Source organism: Solenopsis invicta, chromosome 6 (genome assembly GCF_016802725.1).
Source record: "Solenopsis invicta isolate M01_SB chromosome 6, UNIL_Sinv_3.0, whole genome shotgun sequence".
Classification (NCBI taxonomy): Eukaryota; Metazoa; Arthropoda; class Insecta; order Hymenoptera; family Formicidae; genus Solenopsis; species Solenopsis invicta.
The window spans coordinates 21,813,553-21,835,599 of NC_052669.1; the positions used below are offsets into that span (position 1 = coordinate 21,813,553).

General features: G+C 28.7%; 3 protein-coding genes across 3 annotated transcripts in view; all 3 read left to right on the forward strand.

Annotated features, from left to right (window-relative positions):
• Positions 1 to 22,047, forward strand: part of LOC105203826 (juvenile hormone-binding protein) — a 423,181-nt gene that overhangs the window by 364,172 nt on the left and 36,962 nt on the right. The window lies entirely within an intron of this gene.
• LOC105203821 lies at positions 867 to 3,184 on the forward strand. The gene is made up of 3 exons (XM_011172734.3): positions 867 to 1,068; positions 2,256 to 2,627; positions 2,743 to 3,184. The coding sequence occupies exons 1-3, from the start codon at positions 1,017 to 1,019 to the stop codon at positions 3,048 to 3,050; spliced, it is 732 nt and encodes a 243-aa protein (XP_011171036.1). The 5' UTR covers positions 867 to 1,016; the 3' UTR covers positions 3,051 to 3,184.
• On the forward strand, positions 15,025 to 20,966 carry LOC113002644. The gene is made up of 3 exons (XM_026135237.2): positions 15,025 to 15,291; positions 19,425 to 19,796; positions 19,916 to 20,966. Exons 1-3 carry the CDS (start codon positions 15,231 to 15,233, stop codon positions 20,218 to 20,220), a joined length of 738 nt encoding a protein of 245 aa, XP_025991022.1. The 5' UTR covers positions 15,025 to 15,230; the 3' UTR covers positions 20,221 to 20,966.

Here is a 22,047-nt window from a genome sequence, read left to right on the forward strand (position 1 = left end):
TTTTAGAACAAATAAGTTACATAATTACAGAAAAAAAACGATTAATCATATAAGGCTAGGTACCCTATACAGCAATAGACTTCTAGAACTATGCAAATAATTATTGACTAAATTTTATGAAGAAAACTATTAAACAATATATTATTTAAACTATTTCTGTTGAAAAAAGGATTACTTAAATTATGAGCAAAGCACAATACTGATTTAACATTTTTAAAATATTTTTTCCACTGAAAAAAGTAATTTTTTTGTATAACAGTGGGGATGCAGTTTCAAAGAAATTTTTGCTTAAGAATTGTTCTTCAGAAATTTTCAAACGGTAACCTATCTAAGTCTGAAAGATTACTATCAACATTGATTTCTGTAAACTGATATCTAAGTGAAGACCTGTGAACAATTTGAGTTAATATGCATAAAAAAGGGTCGGTCTTTCTCGCTTATTTACATTGGCGCGAGACGCGTCCGCGCCTCTTGATACATCATTGACAGATCAGATCAATATGTAATGTGATATTTTACTTGAAACTCAGTTCACGTTAGCGCTTGATCATTCGCTGTACATTCGTTAAGATCGTTCCAGTGCAGTTTTGCGTACATCCTACTTTGCAAAAAAATCTTTGTTTGAAAACGTTTGCAGTTTTCCTTGTTTTTGTATGTGGAACATGTATGCTGATTCTTTAAACTCCTTTACTTGCATCACTTTTTTTCTCTTCTCAATTATCATTCTATTAAAAATTATAAATTTAAATGTTTCAACTTCCTCCTACAAATTGATTGATCAAATATTCATGCGCAGAGTAAGAAAACACATTAAAAGAGAGAGATAACAGAATTTATTCTACGCATGTGTATTAAAATAAAAAAGAGTACGGAGAGGACATTTTGAAAAGTGGGGAGATTTTGCAATATTAGAAGTTTAGTTCACGTTTGCTTGATCGTTTGCCATACATTTGTTAAGATCGTGCCAGTGCAGTTTTGCATACATCCTACTTCGCAAGAAAATCTTCGTTTGAAAAATGTTCCTTGCTTTTGTATTCATAACAGCTGCATATGCTGCAAATGACCTACGTGAGTAAATAATAGTATTTGCTACACATTTATTCTGCCATGTGTAGACATTAATGTGTAGATATGTACGTATTAATTTAGTAAATCTTATTAAGTCATATAATAATATATGTATCTTATTAGTGCGGATTTCAATGAAGTTCTCCGTTAAGGAAAAGTAATTCAATAAACTGATTTAACTCTATCAGTGATATTTCATCAGTAAAAGAAATAAAATATCATCAGTTACTGATTTTGTTAATCAGTTTATTGAAACATCTTTTTCTTAAGATCAATACTTCAAAATTAGTCCACAGTGAAACTTTTTAAATCTCATCTTACTTATAAATTATTATAAAAATTAAGAACATTTACTACTAATTTCACTACTAATCTATTTTTTAGAAAGGAATTTCTTCCAAATTTAAGAAAATTATAGTGTCAACTTTGGATAAGTATTATGAAAATAACAAAAAATTCTTAAATCAAGGATATAATTTTTTTAATGTAAAAAAGATAAAAAATGTAAATTTTATTTTTAATTTGGTATAATATATTGCTGTATTCTATATAGTACATATCTAGAAATAATGTGAAAACAAGATTGGAATTAAGCAATAAAATTTAGTATTAGTTAAACAATAAATAAAACAACTAGTATTTGCTTATAAATGTGAATATACATAATTACGCTTCTGAGAATGCCTTGTTTAAAAAGATTTAATTTTAATCAATTAGAACTTTAATATTATTGCAATCTAGTAAACATTAATTATTATATTTTCTTAAAAATTATTTTATTGATATAAAATTACTTTTTACATAGATAAAGTGCGATAAAAAATCTTTTAGTATAGAAGTATGTGCTTACATAATAATTACTGTAGGCTATTTTCACAATTAATATAGCAGTAGCTTTTTGCGAATTAAGTGAATAAAAAAATTAGAAGTAAATCACGAAGAACTGTAATAATTTTGTTTGGTCATCTAATAAAATGTTATTACATAATAGTGCTATCTGTTTGAAGTATTTTGATTGCTGTTGATAGTAGTCGGTGGAGTAAGTTAAACAAGTTTGATTTTTACTTTTTTTATCTTATTACTATATTAAATATTTCATACAAATTATAAGCTTTAAAATAAATTTAAATTTAAGAAATTTTTTATGTCTAAATTTAAAACTTTTAATAGATTTAAACTTTTTACAGCTTCCTACATTCGCATATGTGGACGTAACAGTTCCAATGATGTTTATGGTCAATGCATTGCAGACAACATCAATAATGTGAAGAATACGATTTGCAGTCAAGGCTTACCAGAATTTAACGTTCCTCCCGTAGAGCCAATGATTATTGACAAAATAGTTGTTTATGACAGAGATAGTTTTAAATTGATTAGCACAGATGCAAAGATAAGAGGTCTTTGTGATTTCGAGATAACCTCTCATAACGTATCATCTGATAAGCTTCGTTTTGAGATTGATTTCAAATTTAAACGTCTTACTGTAGATGCTAAGTATGACTTCGATATACAAATACTGGTGTCACTTGCTCATAAAGGATTAATTCACGTTACTGGAGGTACATAAGATAGTTAATCTTACATTAAGATAAGACTTAAGTTTAGTGATATTTACTTGAATATAAAAAGTTTATAATTTGTTTTTTTTTTATTGAAGTTGTTTTTTATCTACAGATGACACAGGCTTAAAGTGGGAAGTACAATTAAAAGAGGTAACGAAGAATGGTAAAACAGAAATATACGCATCGAAAGTAAAAACGAAATTAATTATTACAAAAAAAATCGGTTTTGAATTGAATGACAAAGAGGAGGGCTTGTCTCAACTGCATGAAATCATTTCCAAAACTCTAAACGACAACTACGAGGAAATTATAAATACGCTTAAGCCATCAATAGAAGCGAAGGCATCTAAAATTATTATGTCAATTTTAAACAAAATAACTTATAACAATTTTGAGCAAATGTTTCCTGATGAAGCATAAAAACGACTAGAATTTTAAGGCTCACTTTGTAATGTCTTTTTATGCATCCAATTAAAATAAAAAATACAATTTAAATGTATTATTTATAATGTATTCCAAATATTAATAACAATAAAAATACAGTTTTACAAAAACAGATCTTTTTTAGGACCTAATAACAAAGTGTTTTCCGATTTTTGGTCGTTGAAAACGAATCTGGCGGCTAAGGTTGCTTATCGCGTTACAATTTTGCAGGGTAAGTTAATAAATCTTTTTAACTAAATTAAGTTAAATGTTGATGGCACGTAAAATTAATTTAGTTACGTTAAAAGTTATATAAATAAAAAATTAATTTATTTAAAGTTACATTAAGATTAAATCAACTTAAGTTAATTTTGAAAATCATTATTTATATAAAATAAAAATATCCTGATTTGGAAAATGACATTATTCTAAATAACAAAATAATTATAGTATAAATTATTAAGTAGATTTTTTGTTTTATTTACAATTTAAGTTTATATGAAATACAAAAAAAAATATTTTTTGTATAAACATTTGTATTCTTTTATAATTTTTACACTTTATGATTAAATTATTAAAAATGTAATTTTACGTATATAATGTAAAACCTTATATTGTTATATCGATAAAATATAATCTTATTAAAAAATTTATTGTTATTGAAGTAATTATTAAATTTTAATAACAGTATTATTTCAAGTTAACTTTTCTCGTAAGTCATCAACCAATAATCGTACCAAAAGTAAACTACCTGCACTAAACATTCGTTCTACATGTATTGAGGATGATATCGATATATTATATTGTCATTTATACCGATAAAAAAATTAACGTAGAAAAAGGTTAAAGTTAAAAATTAACGCATTTAAAATTAACTAAATTAAGTTATAAGTTATCAATTTTTTAGCTTTTTGTTTAATTTTTAACTTTTTAACTAGTTACTACCCAAGCCATTTGAGAAAAATAGCGTTAAAGAGGAAAAAAACGACGATTTCTAGGACATTGTAGAATCTACATCAAATTTTATTAATGCCATGCTAAAGTACTAACTTATAGTTTTAACATGCGTTTGAGAATTGATGTCGCTGTTACGATGTCCTAAAAATCCATAAATCGCCGTTGTTTTACCTCTTAGATTACATTTTTCTCGGAATTATGACTTGATAGCCTACTTCGGCTACCAGATTTGTTTTCAGTGACGAAACATTTATCAAAAAATACTTTATTTATGTTTTAAAAAAGTATTGAACTGTGAAATTAGTAAAATATTTTATATGTATTTAAAAGTGGACAATGAAAGAAAACATTATTTAATTGTTACAGACAAATAATTAGTACAACAACACAGCTTTATATTATATATTTAATTAAAAATGTGATTTACTTTGTATCTCTTCTATACGCTTATCTAAATAAAAATATTAATCTGTGGTACTTGATACATAATATTTATAAAACAAATATTTGAGAATTAATGCGCGCGCATGCACACACACGCGCATGCACACACACACGCGCGCGCGCGCGCGCGCGCACACACACACACACACACACACACACACACACACACCTATACACATATATAGTATATATACGTACGTTAAACGTATAACTAATGCAAAGAAATATTTTGACTATGTGTACTATGAGGGGTTAATAGTGTAATATTAAATTTGTAATTTGTATGGAATTATGTGATATTAAAAGTCATTTAGTGCGCGCGTAGCTTGCGCCTATTTTGTATATTTAAACAATTTAAATAATTATCAAACTATTTAATAATTATAACATCATATTTTTAACTTATCATTATTTCTTGTCCCCAAAAAATTAAGGTATCCATAAATAAAACTTTATCCAAGGTACATGAAAAGCTATAGTTACGGCAGTTAACAAGTAAGTATTAATTAAATATATTTACTTATTCATAAATATATTTTATTATTCAAATTCTTATACAGCGAGGATTGAAGAGTTTAAGAACGGTTTTTTATTATATTTCAGTTTTTATTTTTGTAACTGCAAAGGGCATACATACATGTATATGTCTTTAGGAAGTAGCCGCTCATTCACGAAGAACATATATAATAAATATATTATACTGTAAACTTATGAATACATAATGGGTTTTACACTTATTTATGCATTAGAGAAAATCTTTTGACGATTTTGCTATCATTAACACATTGCTGTATCCTACTTAATGTCTATCACATTAGCCTTTATTTAAAAAATTAATTTAGTCTTAATTAATTTAAACGCTTATTATAGAATTAAACCACGTATTAAATTAAATTTAACGTCAAGTTGCTATTACAATTACAATATTGTAATTTAAATATAAATTATTTAATATGATTTAACCTTAAGTTTTGTAGACTAGTTATCTAATGTATTAATAATTATGCTGATGTTTTAATGTTAACTTTGTTTGCTTTAATATTACTCAAAGGCTACAAAGGTAAGCTACATCATGTACAATATATTTAGATATATGAAAATTTAATAGTTTGTTAAGCTTATTATATTTATTAAATTAACGAGGTATTCTAGTCTTGAAGTTTCAATAATTGGATTTTTTGCTTTCTGTGAATATTGAGTTTTTTGTTTATAATTTTAAGAATATTCTATAAAAAACATACTGCAGTACATGAAATTGCTTGTCTGAAATAGCGCGCGCCAGTCACATATTATAATCATCGTTCATCATTATTTCCGATCTCTTTTGAGAATATTTTAGAATTCTGTTTCTCTTTATTTTGTTTTCTTTGTCGCTCTAGTTTCGTTTCGAATGCTATAGAAAACGTAGTGTACAAAGACACGGTATATAAAAGCAAAGGAGTGGTTGCAATCACCAACTTTTTTAGAAATTAGCATTTTCAACAATGGATTTATATGTTCAAAATGATGGAGATGATGACATAACTATTAGCAGCAAAACCTAGGGAGTGATAACTCGATTGTTTGACGGCATGAAGGCTGTTTCATTTCAAGCACTTACAGATCGTGAGTTCCTGAGTTCCAAGGAAACAAAGATCATTGCTCGAAGGAACAAAACAATACAAAATAAATTATTTGAAGACAAAGATTTTCCTTATGGCCCTGAATAACTGATTAACGATAAGTTCAAATTTTTTATATATTATCGAGAAGAAGTTTCATGAAAAGTTGAAAGCATTTTACTCGGAATCGTATTTTCGAACATAATTATCACAATTAAAAAAAAACCCGATACAATTGTTTACCATTTTTATATTTTTACTTAAAATGCTTTTAGCGCCTGAACTAAAATCAATAATCTACGTTGATTTTTTTCTATTTTGGGAAGCTGAATAAGAGAAAAAATGAATAAGATTGGAACCGATTTTCAAACTGCCGCATGCATAAAATATGTACTTGATATCAATTATATACAAAAAAATTAATTTCACGTTAATAATTTATTGTTTTACATATAAACAAGAATGTAAAATTTTCTTAAAAAAAATTTCTTCATGTAAACAAATTATGTCTGTTTAAAATTATGAATTTCTCTAAGAAGAGTTTATATTTATTCTTATATGTATATAAAACAATGAATTGTTGATTTGATAACAATTTTTTCCTGCTTAATAGTTCCCACAAAAATCATAAGTCCAAATCTGCATTTTTTACTTTCCGATCACGACTTCTATGTATGTTGACCACTAATTGCACTGTCCTTGAAGATACCTATAAATCTAACTTTGGCGCTATATTCAACTATCCCATTAAAATAAAATTAAAATAAATTTACTTTTAATATAGATTTTAAAAATATATTTTCTTTTAACTCTATTAAATCTATGTTATCTCTTTTTTAAATTCTATTAAATCTGTATTTAAGCCTATTAACCTTATTTCTGAATTTTTAGTCATAAAAAAGTTTCAAAAAATACAATTAAATTTGACCTTAATTAAATTTTATCAACATGGTCACACTACATTTATATATGTATTTCTTGTATTTGATTCTAAAATCTTAATAAATGAAGATAAACCATTTGTTATAACATATTCATATCATGCTGAAGAGTTTAGTTGGTTTGTGGTAATATTAATACTTCTTTCATCATTTATAATAATAACATAAAATTAAGTGCTTTATGATAAAAACATGCTTTTTACAGAATAATGCTTTTACAAAATTGATTTTATATAAATGTAGTATTTATTTGAAATGTCATAAAAATAAAAACTTAAAAAATAAATTTTGGTATAAATAAGAATTATTTATTTATAAAAGAAAAAATTCTCTCCTTATTTCTAATTTTTATTTTTTATGTAATTTTCCTCTAGTGCAAACATCAATGAGAATATATATAAATAGATATATGTATATAAGCAGAAATGTTAACGGAAATTCCATTTGCTGCAATATCATTTGATGAATAAATTACAATTGCACGTAATTATCTTTGGAAAAAAAGGGGAAAATTATATCCATGGTCAATTTTTTTTACACACATGAGTATTACTTCCTTGAATGTATAATTTCAAATTCTTAAAAGAAGAAAAAAATAACTTTATTCAACGCATGAAATTCAAGTGAAAGAATTGATCCTTCTTCTTTTACCTTTAAATAACATGAAGTTAAATTTGAATTGAAACTTGCAGCTAAAACGCATTTTTTTTTAAGAAAAAATAATTTTGCCAATATTTTTTAAAATCTTGTTTTTGCAATTTTATTTTTGACGCTAACATTAGGATATATTTTTTGATATAGTCTATCCTTTCTATAGAATAATGTATTCACAAAATTTAATGTGAAATTATAATTCCTTTATTGTTATCCAAGTAAATTTTTTTTAAACGGAAATTTCTCTTCTTCTCTAAGGGAAAATTTTAGTATTACTCTTCACTTAGTGTTTGTAAAATTTGTGTTTGATAAATATAAATATAATTGATAAATATGTGAATAAATATAAATGTAATTTAATTCAAGTTAGATAAGCTTGAAATAAAGATTCTAGAACCAATTACATAATTACAAAAAAAGTAAAAATGAATCATATAATGCTATCTATTCTTCGCAGCAATAGACTATTATGTAACTATAATTAGTGGAATTATTGGATTGATCAGTTACAGCTTTTTCACGGATTATTGGAAAGAATTATTAGATTATTCTAGAATTATATAGATAATTATTGAAAGAATTATGAAAGAAACTATTGAAGAATGAATTATTTAAACTGTCTCTCTTGAAGAAAGAATTATTCAAACTATATTATTTAAATTATGAGTAAAGCACACAAGACTATTTCAATGCTTAAAAAATATTTTTGCCAATCAAAAAGGTATTTTTTTTAATATAATAGTGGGAGTGCCAGCTCGCAAAAAGATTTTCTTAAGATTTATTCTGTAAAAATTTCCAAATCACCTATCTACCTCTCAAAGAATGCAATTAACGTTACTTGACTTCTGTCTGATCAGTCGCGTAACTTCAAAATTTGGACTCTGGGGTATGACCTTTTGAAGACCGTTTCATTGAAAAGTAATTATAATAGATTTTTTTTAGTAATCAAATTAGGTTTAGGCGCTTTACATAAGGTAAAAATCCAATTATATACTTGTACAGTATATTTGTTTTAAATAAAAAACAATACAGAAAATATTAGCACTATCGAGTACAGTCGGCTTTTAGCCTGGCTCCAGTTGGGTTAATAACGCCATATGCTGAAATTATCTAATCAGAACTTAACTCTTAAACACACCGATCCTGTAAAATTTGTGAACACATGGGCCCGGAACCGCAGCCCTTCTGACCCCTCGGTAGTCACTGGAACTGATATCTAAATAATGATATGCATCTAAATAATGATATGCATATTAATACAATTTGTATTAATATGCATACATCACTGATAGATCAGATCAATATATAGGGTGAAGAATTTTATCTTAGACATGCAAGTATCACGAGAAATATTTTACGAAAAAGTTATCCTAGATCAAATTTCCTTGATTCGAAAGGAGCAGTAAGATGAAGCTATCGGTTATGTCTGTTACGACGCTACTATCGGTGAAATCGATATTAACTTCATTTTTTACAAATGGAATCCTTCTTTTTTATAGCTATTCTTGTAGCTGAAGTCGAGGCGTTTTCAAAACACAATAATAAAATACTTTTTTACTAAGAATTTTCTATTTATGAAACTTGAAAGTTAAGTATCATTGACATTAGCATTATTCAAAACAAACAAAAAATTATTATGATTTTAAAATAACATTGCAATTGTTATAAAATAATTATTAAGCTATTTTTTGATTATCTGATTAAATTAAATATGAAAAAATTTTATTGTTTTACTTTAAATAGTTATTTCCAATAATTAATATAAAATAAGTATTAAATAAATATTTTATTAATTTACTAAAAGAAACAAATTATTTAAAAAAAGGCTACTATAAAATGAATATTAAATTAACGTAAATAAATATTAATTAATATAATTAGTAATTAATATAAAAAATATTATTTTTGCGATAAAGCCGCACAATGTAAAACTAATAAAAAATAAATATTGGGTAAATAAATATTGGGGAAAGGTACTTAAAAAAGATTGTTTTATTGGAATTGGAAAACAATAATCACATTTTTAAAGGTGTAAGGATTATCATAGAGCCCAAAAATTGATATATGTGTGCGTGTGTGTGTGTGTGTGTGTGTGTGTGTGTGCGTGCGCGCGCGCGCGCGCGCGTGTGTGTGTGTTATTTTACATAATAAAATTGATTTTTATTTTATATAGATTAGAATATTTTACGCTGGAGATCATAGATATATTAAACTTTTATTTAATTTACAGAGACCGAAATATATATTTTTAATTAAAATATTTTTAATTTTACAAAATTAAATGATAAAAATATGAAGATAAGTATGTAATATGTCAATCAATTCTAATGTTCTTAACGTTTTTTCTTTAATTACAAAGTTACAATATAATTATTGGACAAACAGTTAATATTTTATAAGCAGTTTGACTATAAGGGTAATTATTGCAAAAAGATTATTGATATGACATTCTCTTGGCTTAAAACTATTGGACACAGTTTTAAATATTCTTTATCGTGGAGTTTAAGTACTGAAAGCTAATAATCATGTATACATAACTATTAAAAGTAGTGCGCTGTTGTTATTATTATTATTATTATTATTATTACAAATAATCTCTGATTAGTGGAATCAACAATCACTCAAAAATTATTGGAGAATAATTGCAAATAATCTGATTAGTGGAATCAGTTAAAAACTATTGAGAAATGGTTATTCTCTCATGTCCAGTATCCCACGAATTTGCAATTATTCCCCAAACATTTTCTATTAAATTGAGATCCGGGGATTTGGCTGGCCAATCGAGAACTTCAATCTCTGGATGTTGAGCGAACCATTCTTTTACTATGTGGGCGGTATGAACAGCACTATTGTCTTGAACTAACCGAAATGTCGGCATATCTTCTTCAGTGTATATTCTGCGAACGCTGGGGAGCAACACGTTCTCCAGAATATACACGTATTCTAAAGCATCCATATGCGTCGACACTTCGATTAATTCTCCCGAACAATGAGCACTTATCCACCCCCACATAGCACAAGTGATACGCCCACTTCTCCCGTAAGGAATTACATATTTGGGATCATGGCGACAATTTTCCGGTCTCCACACCCGTAAACGACGATCATCCGTCGAACAAAATACTTTCTCGTCAGTCCAGATAGTTCTGTTCCAATCTTCAGGTGAAGCTGTATTTAATTGATGCAGCGCAAAAGCGACACGATCATCGCAATGTTTCCTCGTTAGAGGAATTTTACGTGCGGCATAATGACAATGCACGTTTGCTTCGTGTAAACGCCTTCGCGCTGTCCAATTAGATATCTGTAAATCAAGTTGATTTACAGAATGCGACACCGGAAGAAAAGGTTCAGCATCTACCTGATTGATTAAAACTGCATTTTCTTCGGCAGTCGTTGATCGCTGTCCACGGTTGTGTTTCCGCTTGTCGTCCATCCCTTCTCTTCCTTCTTCCCGCCACCGTTTAATCCATTTTTGCACACTTGATTCACTACATGGAATTCGACGCGCGATTTCTTGCGTGCGTATTCCAGCTTCCCACAATCCGATAATGCGACCACGTTCGAATAGATCGCTTGCCATGGTTGCACGAGAATGAATGAATATTAGACAAGAAGTTAAAACAAATGAATAGACGCTCAGCGATTGTATTTTGTTTATATTTCTTTTCCATGCTAGTAAGAGATGCAACAATCGCCGCGCGATTCTGCGCAGGCTTTCTTGCATATCTTACTAGAATGGAAAAGGAATATAAACAAAATACAATCGCTAAATGTCTATTCACCTAAAAATTCTTTTCAGAACCACCAAATTATTTAACGGTGGAACATTTGTCAAGAATGCAATATTTAATAAAAAAAAAAGAAAATATTAAAGAACCAATATATTTTTAATTTTAAAAAATGATTTATTCCCTTACCTTTCCTACCTTCTCATACACGTTTATCTTTGTTGTTATGTATATCTCTGTCTGTGCAAAAATAATAACATAATACTGAATCAAATTTATACGGATAGATCTACAAATGGTATAAACATAACGTAACGGAGATTATTCTGCATTTTGGCGTTAATAATTTTGCGTATGTAATTATATGAATATATTATTGTTTATACGCAATAGAAACAAAAACATAATTGCATTAAACTAAATAAATTTATATTTAAAATTGAAAACAAAGTATCTGAGACATATTAATTTATTTCTTTATCTTTCTCACTTCCAGTAAAAATATTTCATACATAATTATATATAGTTATACACAAATATGTAGACTAATAAAGTAATAAACATAAATAATAAAAACATTTGATCTATAAAATTATTCATGTTCCGAGCCCGCGCGTGCGTTATCGTTACTGACTCAGCGTCGGTAACTCAAGCTACCTACTATGACCCTGCGAATCGTTGCACCTCACTGTACAATTATATCAGTACAAAATTACCTTTTCAAAAAAAGGTAAAAAAAAGGCGGTATTTATGTGTGTGCGCGCACCTTATCTTTAATTTTACCTAAAAACACAAGTGATACTATTTCTGTATTTTAACAAAGAAATTTTTCTATGCTAACCCATGTGATACTCTCTTTAATTTCTATACAAAACCTAAGTGATTGTATTTCTGCATTTTCATTGAAAAATCTTCCTATTTCTAACCCAAGTAGTATTTACTTAAAAATAAATATTTTTTATTTATTTAATCCAACCTAAATGTATTCTTCCCAAAAAATGTATGAAATCTTTAAATTGCGCCATTTATAAAGAGAATATGTTGCTCTTTGAAATAATTGCTGTACTACTTTTAACAAATAAAATGCAAGTGATAGTATCTTTATTTTTTAAATAAAATCCAAGTGGTATCTTTAATTCCTTTCTAAATAAAATTCGAGTGATACTATCTGTGTATTTCTATTGAAAAATTTTTCTGTTTTAACCTAAGTAGATGTACTTAATTTTAAAAAGTTTCAAAGGAATATATAACATTTAATCTTAAAGAATTTTTTGTAGTTAAAAAATTTTATATTTTAATAAAACTTTCTCATTTCTGTTTTTTCCTTAATTCTTTAAGATTAAATGTTATATATTCCTTTGAAACTTTTTAAAATTAAGTACATCTACTTAGGTTAAAACAGAAAAATTTTTCAATAGAAATACACAGATAGTATCACTCGAATTTTATTTAGAAAGGAATTAAAGATACCACTTGGATTTTATTTAAAAAATAAAGATACTATCACTTGCATTTTATTTGTTAAAAGTAGTACAGCAATTATTTCAAAGAGCAACATATTCTCTTTATAAATGGCGCAATTTAAAGATTTCATACATTTTTTGGGAAGAATACATTTAGGTTGGATTAAATAAATAAAAAATATTTATTTTTAAGTAAATACTACTTGGGTTAGAAATAGGAAGATTTTTCAATGAAAATGCAGAAATACAATCACTTAGGTTTTGTATAGAAATTAAAGAGAGTATCACATGGGTTAGCATAGAAAAATTTCTTTGTTAAAATACAGAAATAGTATCACTTGTGTTTTTAGGTAAAATTAAAGATAAGGTGCGCGCACACACATAAATACCGCCTTTTTTTACCTTTTTTTGAAAAGGTAATTTTGTACTGATATCACGCGTTTTGTAGTGTTAAGCAATAATATACTTTTGTAGACTTAAAGTTAAACGTAATTACCACATAGGTTAGCATAGAAAAATTTTTCTGTTAAAATACACAAATAGTACCACTTGGGTAAATACTACTTGGGTTAGGAATAGGAAGATTTTTCAATGAAAATGCAGAAATAGAATCACTTAGGTTTTGTATAGAATTAAAGAGAGTACCACATGGGTTAGCATAGAAAAATTTCTCTGTTAAAATACAGAAATAGTACCATACGATATACATGCATCACATCACATGAGATGCGCATGACGTGCATAATGCATTATATATCCTCGTTTAACGTTAGTTAGTTGAAAAACAATAAGGATAAATGATGCATCGCATGTTATGTTATGCGTGAATCGCATGTTATGTTATGCATGAAAAGGAACGCACCCATAATCATATAAAACGGCTATAATGAGCACCAAGGTCCGTGGATTGGCGTTGGAGGGGAAGGAAGGTCGTTGCATAGCCGCCATTTTCGAGACAGCGAGTCAGTGTTAGTGTATGTACGTAGATAGTAAGGTACTACAGCTATTAGTTGTGTGAGTGAGCGAGTGTGCAGTAAAAGTATGGCCGCCGCCATTTTCGTTCCACATCGTTGAAGTGGATGCAACGACCTTCCTTCCCCTCCAACGCCAATCCACGGACCTTGATGAGCACCACTCCGTGTCGAAAACGTATACAAGTTTCTCTTAGCGACGATCGGCAAAAAGAATGTCGTCTGTCCCGCAAACCGAGATATATTGCCGATTCAGTTCAGGTTACGGGTGAGGAAAGCCATGATATCACGACAATCATTGTCGCGACACTCGCGGCCATCGTGATGCATCACATGGTTGCATGCGGGCTGATATAGTGTAGAGTCCCTAGAAGTAGAGAGTCTGGACATCTGCCCCTAAAATGTCGGTGATGAATATGTCAGTGTATGTACATATATGTATACATATGTATACCTTATGTGTGTGTATGTTTATCATTGTGTGCACATAACGTGTTGTATGCTGTTATCGCATTGGCTAAAGAGGATTAAATAAGGATCCGTATTGGTGCTGCCATTTTAGGTGCAGTCCAATCACGTGGAACCCCGAAATGTCCAGACTCTCCACTTCTAGGGACTCTAATATAGTGTAGTAACGAGCGCCACTCGTTACTCGTGTCGAAAAAATGTACTGGACAAGATTCGCTTGGCGACGATAATAATAATGACGTATCTTAAATGTAAATCGTCGAGATTTGGACTTTGCGTCGCGATATCTCCGCTCGTAGGGCACGGAGAGAAAAAATAAAAACACTTTTATTATGCAATTTTCCCCAAGCTATCGATTGAGACTACTCGGAACTTGATCGGTTCAGCCGTTACTGAGATCTGATAATCTCATTATGCTTGAACTCGCTGACTCGCGTAAAAGAGGCGCTGGTCTTTCTCGCTGACGCTGATGATGACGCTAACGCTGATGATGAAAAAAAAAAAAAAAAAAATACCGCGAGACGCGACCTCCTGATGTATATGTAGAACAGATATGTATACGTAGAATAGATTTGCTTTTATATTCCTTTATTTGCATAACTTTTCTTTCTTGTTGATTAATTTCTTGATTGCAATGAGAATTACAAAAAAAAAAACAGAATTCCTGAGCTCCCCACTACAAATTGATTAAATAAATATCATGCGCAGAGTAAGAAAATACACTGTATACATTATATAGTAGGAATTATTCTACTGTTTGTTAAAACTAGAGTGGGTGTGGAGAGAATATTTTGCAAAGAGGGATTCTACAATATATATCAGCTCTCAGAAGCTCTGTAGAACTCAGTTCACGCTAGCGCTTGATCGTTCGCCGTATTTCGCATTCATTAAGATCATTTCGGTGTAATTTTGTGTACATCCTACTTTGCAAGAAAATCTTTGTTTGAAAAATGTTTGCAGCGTTCTTTGCTTTTGTATTCATAACAACTACATATGCTGCAAATGACCTACGTGAGTAAATAATAGTATTTGCTACACATTTATTCCTGTCGCCATGTATATACAGGGTGACCAATGGGAATGTGTTGAAAGTAAACGGTTATATATCCCCTCCTCGATTTCGGTAACTGTTTTACCGACTAGGGTCCGCTACCTAAGACCCGTCAATTTCATTTGAACCGTCGTATAAACCGATTTGCGAGTTATAGGATGGACGCGCTAAGCATCGAAGAAAAAGTGTTTCTGATCGAGTGCTTCTATAGTAGAGGCAAAAACTATAGTCAAGCGTATCGTGGATTCCGTAGTAAATATGGATCTAAAAAAGTTTCAAGCGAAACAATACTCAGAAGGTGTTTTTGATACTTTTTACCCACGCTCCCTCTCCCTGGAATCGCGTCAGCATTTCAATGTTGGTTAGGTGAGATTTTATTTTTATTTGTCGATATTTGGCAGGATTATTGATAATTTTTTGGCAGGATTATTGATAATTTTGGTATGTATGGCACTTTAAACGATCGTAGACATGATTTACCTGGTCCATCTCGTACCGTTACAACGGACGAAACAATTGATGACGTTAGAAATTATTTTGACAAAAATCCAAACACCTCGATTAGGAAAGCTGCTCAGGTTTTGGATTTAAAGCGAGAAACTCTCCGAAAAATAATGAGAGACGTCATTAAACTGCATCCGTACAAAATCACTACACATCAATTGCTGACGGAGAAAGCGATGGAAAAACGAGTTGAGTTTTGTAAGGTAATAACCAATATGTTTGAAAGTGAGGAACTCGATGGAAAACAAATAATATTTACGAATAAAGCTCACTTTTGGTTAAACGGATATGTCAACAAACAAAATTATCGGTTTTGGGGACAGGAAAATCCAAACGTGTCTATTGCCGTTCCTCTTCATCCTCAAAAGGTTTCCGCGTGGGCTGCAATTTCTGTAAAAGGGGTCTACCTGCAATTTTTTGAAGGAACTGTGACTAGTCAAAGTTATAAAGAATTATTGGAAACTAAATTCTTTCCCCATGCAAAGAAACGCGAATTAGTAAAGAACTTCCATTTTATGCAGGATGGCGCGACCCCACATCGTACATGCGAAGTCTTTGAATCGATACATGAAGTGTATGGCAACAGAGTAATTGGATTAGGATACCCGAGAGCTCATGGAGGTCTGGAATGGCCTCCTTATTCACCTGATTTGAACCCGTGTGATTTTTTTCTTTGGGGTTACCTCAAAGACAAATGTTACGCCGTACAACCTCAAAACACCGCAGAGCTGATAAATAGTATTAAAAAATGCACTCGCAGCATTCCTACATCTATGTTAGATAATGTATTTCAAAGTTTTTGCAAACGATTGCAGTTCTGTGCTAATTCTAATGGACAACACTTTGAAAACATATACCATTAATTCATATGCGCAAGCAAAATTTTTTTTTTTTTAATATTGTGTATTTCAATTGTTAAATTATTATATTTCTTTTTCATATATATGGTAATAAAATTGACAAGTTTTCTCTACAAAATTAATTCATTTTATTCGGCCTATTTGTTACGAAGTAATAACTATTTACTTTCAACACATTCCCATGGGTCACCCTGTACATTAACGCGTAGATATGTACGTATTAACAATAACAAAATGTAAAAGATAAGCTTGCTTATCTACAAACGTTGTTAGAATACAATTTAACGACTTCATATATTCAAGCATATAATAAATTACAAATTTTATCTGTTTTAAATATTTATTTATTCGAGCAATTTTATTTTTTATATTAAGATTTTCGCTTGAATAAACGAATATTTTAACTAGAAAACATCAGTAATTTATTATATGCTCGTACATAAAGTCATTGAATTGTATTCCAATTCCGTTTGTATGTATTAATTTTATAAATTTTATTTAATCTTATAAAATTATTAATTATGTATTTCATTAAAAATACATAAAATTGTCTAAAACATTAAAAAAAAAATTTTGTTGAATATAATTTTATAAAATTTTATAAAATTGAATATAATTTTATAAAATTTAAAATTTTAAAACCTAACAAATCTTAATTTAAGGAAATATAGCTCTTGCAAAGTAAATATTTTTGCAAATTTTGAATTGTATTTAATATTAACACTACAAATAAGCTATATACATACAAAAGTTATGCGAATAAGAAAATATTGTTACTTACTAACATATTTTTATAGTTTATTTATTCTATTTGTCATTAGAAATTAAATTCTTTTTCACAACGTTAAGGAAAATTTCAATTTTTGTGTAAATACATTAAGTATTCAAGATGACTTGCAAAATGTTCTTACAAATCTGGTTAGCAAGAAGAATACAAGTGAATTATACAATTTGATACATTAGGTGATGTCAACAAAATAATAGCAGTTATATAACAAAATTCTGCTGACAATACAGACATAATTTTACAGCAAATTACGGGCAAATATATTTTTATAATTAGACAACTATTTAGTGGCAATTTATAAAAAGTTACACATAATAAAATTTGAAACTTATACAACGTTTTATTGTAATTATCTGTTTAGCTATTTCGTAAATAAATAAATAAGTGTACAGCGTACAGTACGTTCACTCAAATATTTATCTCGCTCGCTGGAACATTTACGCAAAAGAAAAATAAATAAGATCTACTTGATAATAGTCATAAAACATACTTTTGTCAGCAAACTGTCATCAAGTTAATATCAAACTTGTTTAAAGATTGATAATTATTCCGGAATCACCTATGTCACAATAAACCTATGTATTGCTGGTAAAGTCTGTGCATATAACAAAACAGTAAATTAGTAACGAAAAGCGAACAAGTTTTGCGTATCTGACAATAAATTTACATCAAACTTTACAACTGAGAAAGCTTTATGTAACATTATATTGTTGTGCACGATTAGACAATACAGAAACGTGATATGTCCGATTATGTAGATTTTAAGTTAAATAAAATGTTGACAAATTTTACAGGTGAAACGGAATTTTTTTTCTTACGCAGTTATATTTAGGGCAGATCTTCCTCCAATTTTCATCGACAAATTGATGACAACACTGTACTGGATAGATTGGCTCTATTTTTATTACCAATCTACCATTAAGTTGCATTGCGCAGATTCTAATTGTTGTCACTAATTTGCTGTCTAATTACAGGAATATATTTGCTGTCAAATTATATCATCATTCTCAGATTTTTTTATATATCTGCTAGTATTTTGTTAATGTTACCTAATAAAATCAAATTCTGTAATAAAATTTGTATTTTCTTTTACTAACAAGATTTGTAATAACATTTTGCAAGGTCTGTTTTCAACTGGTTTGGCTATTTGGTATTCATTTTTCTAGAATAATCTTTAAAATTAGAAATTTATTCTTTCTGAACAATATAACATTTTATGTAGTTTATATTTCAATTGCGTTTGCAACAATAATATCGTTATAATTTAACATAGTCAGTACAATTTGGTTTATGATGCGTAAAATCTTAAATATTGTGACATTACATATTAACAATGATAAAAACTAACTCAAGATAAGCTAATTTAATCGTCTTGAATAACATTTGGAGATCAATATTTTTAATTTTTATAATTCTTTTTTTATTTTTATAATGGGTCCAAAACATAAAATGTTTTAATGAATTTCGCTCTTAAGGAAAAGTGTTCCAATAAACTGATTTAGCTATATGTCAGTGACATTTCATCAGTAAAATGAAACATCATCAATGAAATGAAACATCAGTGAAATGAAACATTATCAGTTATTGATATTGTTAATCAGTTTATTGGAACACTTTTTCTTCAATATTTTAGAGTAAGCTCTAGAGTAAATCCTATAAAATCTCATCTTACTTATAAATCCTTATAAAAATTAAGAACATTTACTACTAATTTCATGACTAATCTATCTTTTAAAAAAGAATTCCTTTTCAAGTTAAGAAAATTGTAGTGTCAATTTTGGAAGACTATTATGGAATTAATAGGAAAATTCTCTCTTTTCGTTTTTTTCATCTTATTACTATATTAAATATTTAATACAAATTACAAGCTAAAATAAATTTGAATTAAAAAAATTCTTTATATCTAAATTTTAATTTTTAAATAGATTTAAATCTTTTACAGCTTCCTACATTCGCTTGTGTGGACGTAACAGTCCCAACGATGTCTACGGTCAATGCATGAAAGCTAACATAGATAATGTGAAGAGTACGATTTGCAGTAAAGGGTTACCAGAATTTAACGTTCCTCCCAGTCAGCCAATAACTATTGACAAAATAGTTATTTATGACACTAATAATCTTAAATTGAGCGTCGAAGATGTAAAACTAACAGATTTTTGTGATTTTGAAATAACCTCTAATAACGTGTCTTCTGATAAGCTTCGTTTTGAGTTTGCTCTCAAATATGATCGTATTGTCATGGACGGCACGTATAACTTCGATATACAATTACTAGTATCACTTGCTAATAAAGGACTATTTCACGTTACTACAAGTATGTACATAAGATAGTTAATCTTACATTAAAATAAGACTTAAGTTTAGTGATATTTACATCAATATGAAAAATTTTAATTTATTCTTCTTTCATTGAAATTATGTTTTCATCTGCAGATGACGCAACCGCAACGATGGACGTAGAATTGAAAGAGGTAACGAAGAACGGTAAAACAGAAATATACGCATCGAAAGTAAAAACAAAATTAAATATTAAAAATTTTGTTTTTGAATTTAATGACAAAGAGGATAACTTAGCTCAACTGCATGAAGTTCTTTCTCAAACTATAAACAACAACTCCAAGGAAATTATAAGTAAACTTAATCCATCATTTGAACAGGCGATATCCAAACTGTTGATGTCGGTTTTAAAGAAAGTATTTTATAACAGATTTGAGCAATTGTTTCCTAATGATGCATAAAAGCAATTAGAATTTTAAGACTTATTTGTCGTAAAGTCCTTTTTATGCATATGCATCCGATTTAAATAAAAAGTATAATTTAAATGTATTATCTATAATATAATCCATATATTAATAATAATTTATTAATACAAAAACAGATATTCTTTATAATTTAATAAACAAACTGTTTTTTGATGGATTTTTGGTCGCTGACAACAAAGCTGGCGGCTAAAGTTAGTTATCGCGTTACAATTTTGAGAAAAATGGCGTCAAAGAGGTAGAAAAAAGACAATTTCTAAGACGCTATAGCAATGGCATCAATTTTTTTTAAAATTTCATTAATAAAAAAGCACCATAGAAAAGTACCAACTTTTAGTTTTAACGTGCGTTTAAAAATTGTTGTTATCGGTGCTACAACGTCCTAAAAATCCAAAAATTCATCAATTTTTTTATCTCTTTGACTACATTTTTCTCAAACTTATTACTTGATAGCCAATTTTGGCTACCAGATTAGTTTTTAGTGACAAAAAATTTATCGGAAAACACTTTGTGTCGCAATATTTAGATTTCAAAAAAGGGTTGAACTTAGCAAAATATTATGTATTCCAATTGAATGATGAAAGGAAACATCGTTTAATTGTTACAGACAAATAATTAGCGCAACAATACAGATTTCTATAGAATAGTCAAATAAAAATGTAATTTACTTTGTATTACTTCGATATGCTTATCCGAATAAAAATATTAATCTGTGGTATGTGATATATAATATTTATAAATTCATACAGACCTGTTCCCTTCTCAGCGAGAAGGAAAAATTTCTCGCAAGAATTTTACTTAAAAGATTCACTCAATGCTTAAATTCCAATATTAATTTATTGGATTCGCAGTATGGATTTCGTTCTGGCAGATCTACAATTGATGTAATTTTGAAACTGCGAGAGACTCTTGACCTAGTCTTTGGAAATTGCTTCTCTGTCACGGTTGTTTTCAGACATTTTTAACGCCTTTAACTGCTGTGAAATACTATTACAGAATCGCTGGTGTACGAGTACATGGAAATACCTTGTTATTTCAAGGTTATCATAGTAGATACGTCTAGAGAGATACAAGCCGGAGGGGACGTTTTTTTTACCATACATTCTTTCTGAGACTAGGGAGTCGGCCCTGGAGATTGTCCTAAACGCATGGGTGGAGAAAATCCAGAGACAGGAAACCACAGTAGTCAGTTTGAGAGCGGCAATGATACACGTATTTCCGGATTAGTGAAGTAGGAGACATGAGTTTATGATATTCCGCATGATACAAATGCTGGTAAATCATGGTTGTTTCATGTTGCCTATTTGTATGGTATTGGCCCGGACGTCTGATTACTCTCTTCGTGTATGGAAAAAAAAAAAATTATATCTATGGTTAATTTTTTTTACACACATAAGTATTACTTTGTTGAAAGTATAATTTCAAGTTCTTAAAAGAAGAAAAACAATTTTATTCAACGTATAATAATCAAGTGAAACAATATTGATAATCTTTTTTATTACTTGTAATAATAAACAATTAAATTTAAATTCAAAATTGCAGCTAAAACACAGTTTTTTTAAAGATAGAATTAATTCTGCCTATTTTGTTGTTAATGTTGTTTTTGTAATTTTATTTTTGACATTAACATTAGAATATATACTTTTAATATAAAAAGTTGTATTTGCGAAATTTAAGGTGAAATTATAACTCCTTTATTGCTATTAAAATTTTTGTTTAAATGGAAATTTAACTATTTGTCGAAAAGAAAATTTTACTTTTACTCTTTATTTATTGTTCGTAAAATTTATGTTTGATAAATATAGA

Coding starts and splice junctions, on each gene's coding strand:
- LOC105203821 (XM_011172734.3), top strand. CDS start 1,017: ATGTTCCTTGCTTTTGTATTCATAACAGCTGCATATGCTGCAAATGAC. Junction 1,069..2,255: donor ATATGCTGCAAATGACCTAC/GTGAGTAAATAA, acceptor AACTTTTTACAG/CTTCCTACATTCGCATATGT. Junction 2,628..2,742: donor ATTAATTCACGTTACTGGAG/GTACATAAGATA, acceptor TTTTATCTACAG/ATGACACAGGCTTAAAGTGG.
- LOC113002644 (XM_026135237.2), top strand. CDS start 15,231: ATGTTTGCAGCGTTCTTTGCTTTTGTATTCATAACAACTACATATGCT. Junction 15,292..19,424: donor ATATGCTGCAAATGACCTAC/GTGAGTAAATAA, acceptor AATCTTTTACAG/CTTCCTACATTCGCTTGTGT. Junction 19,797..19,915: donor ACTATTTCACGTTACTACAA/GTATGTACATAA, acceptor TTTCATCTGCAG/ATGACGCAACCGCAACGATG.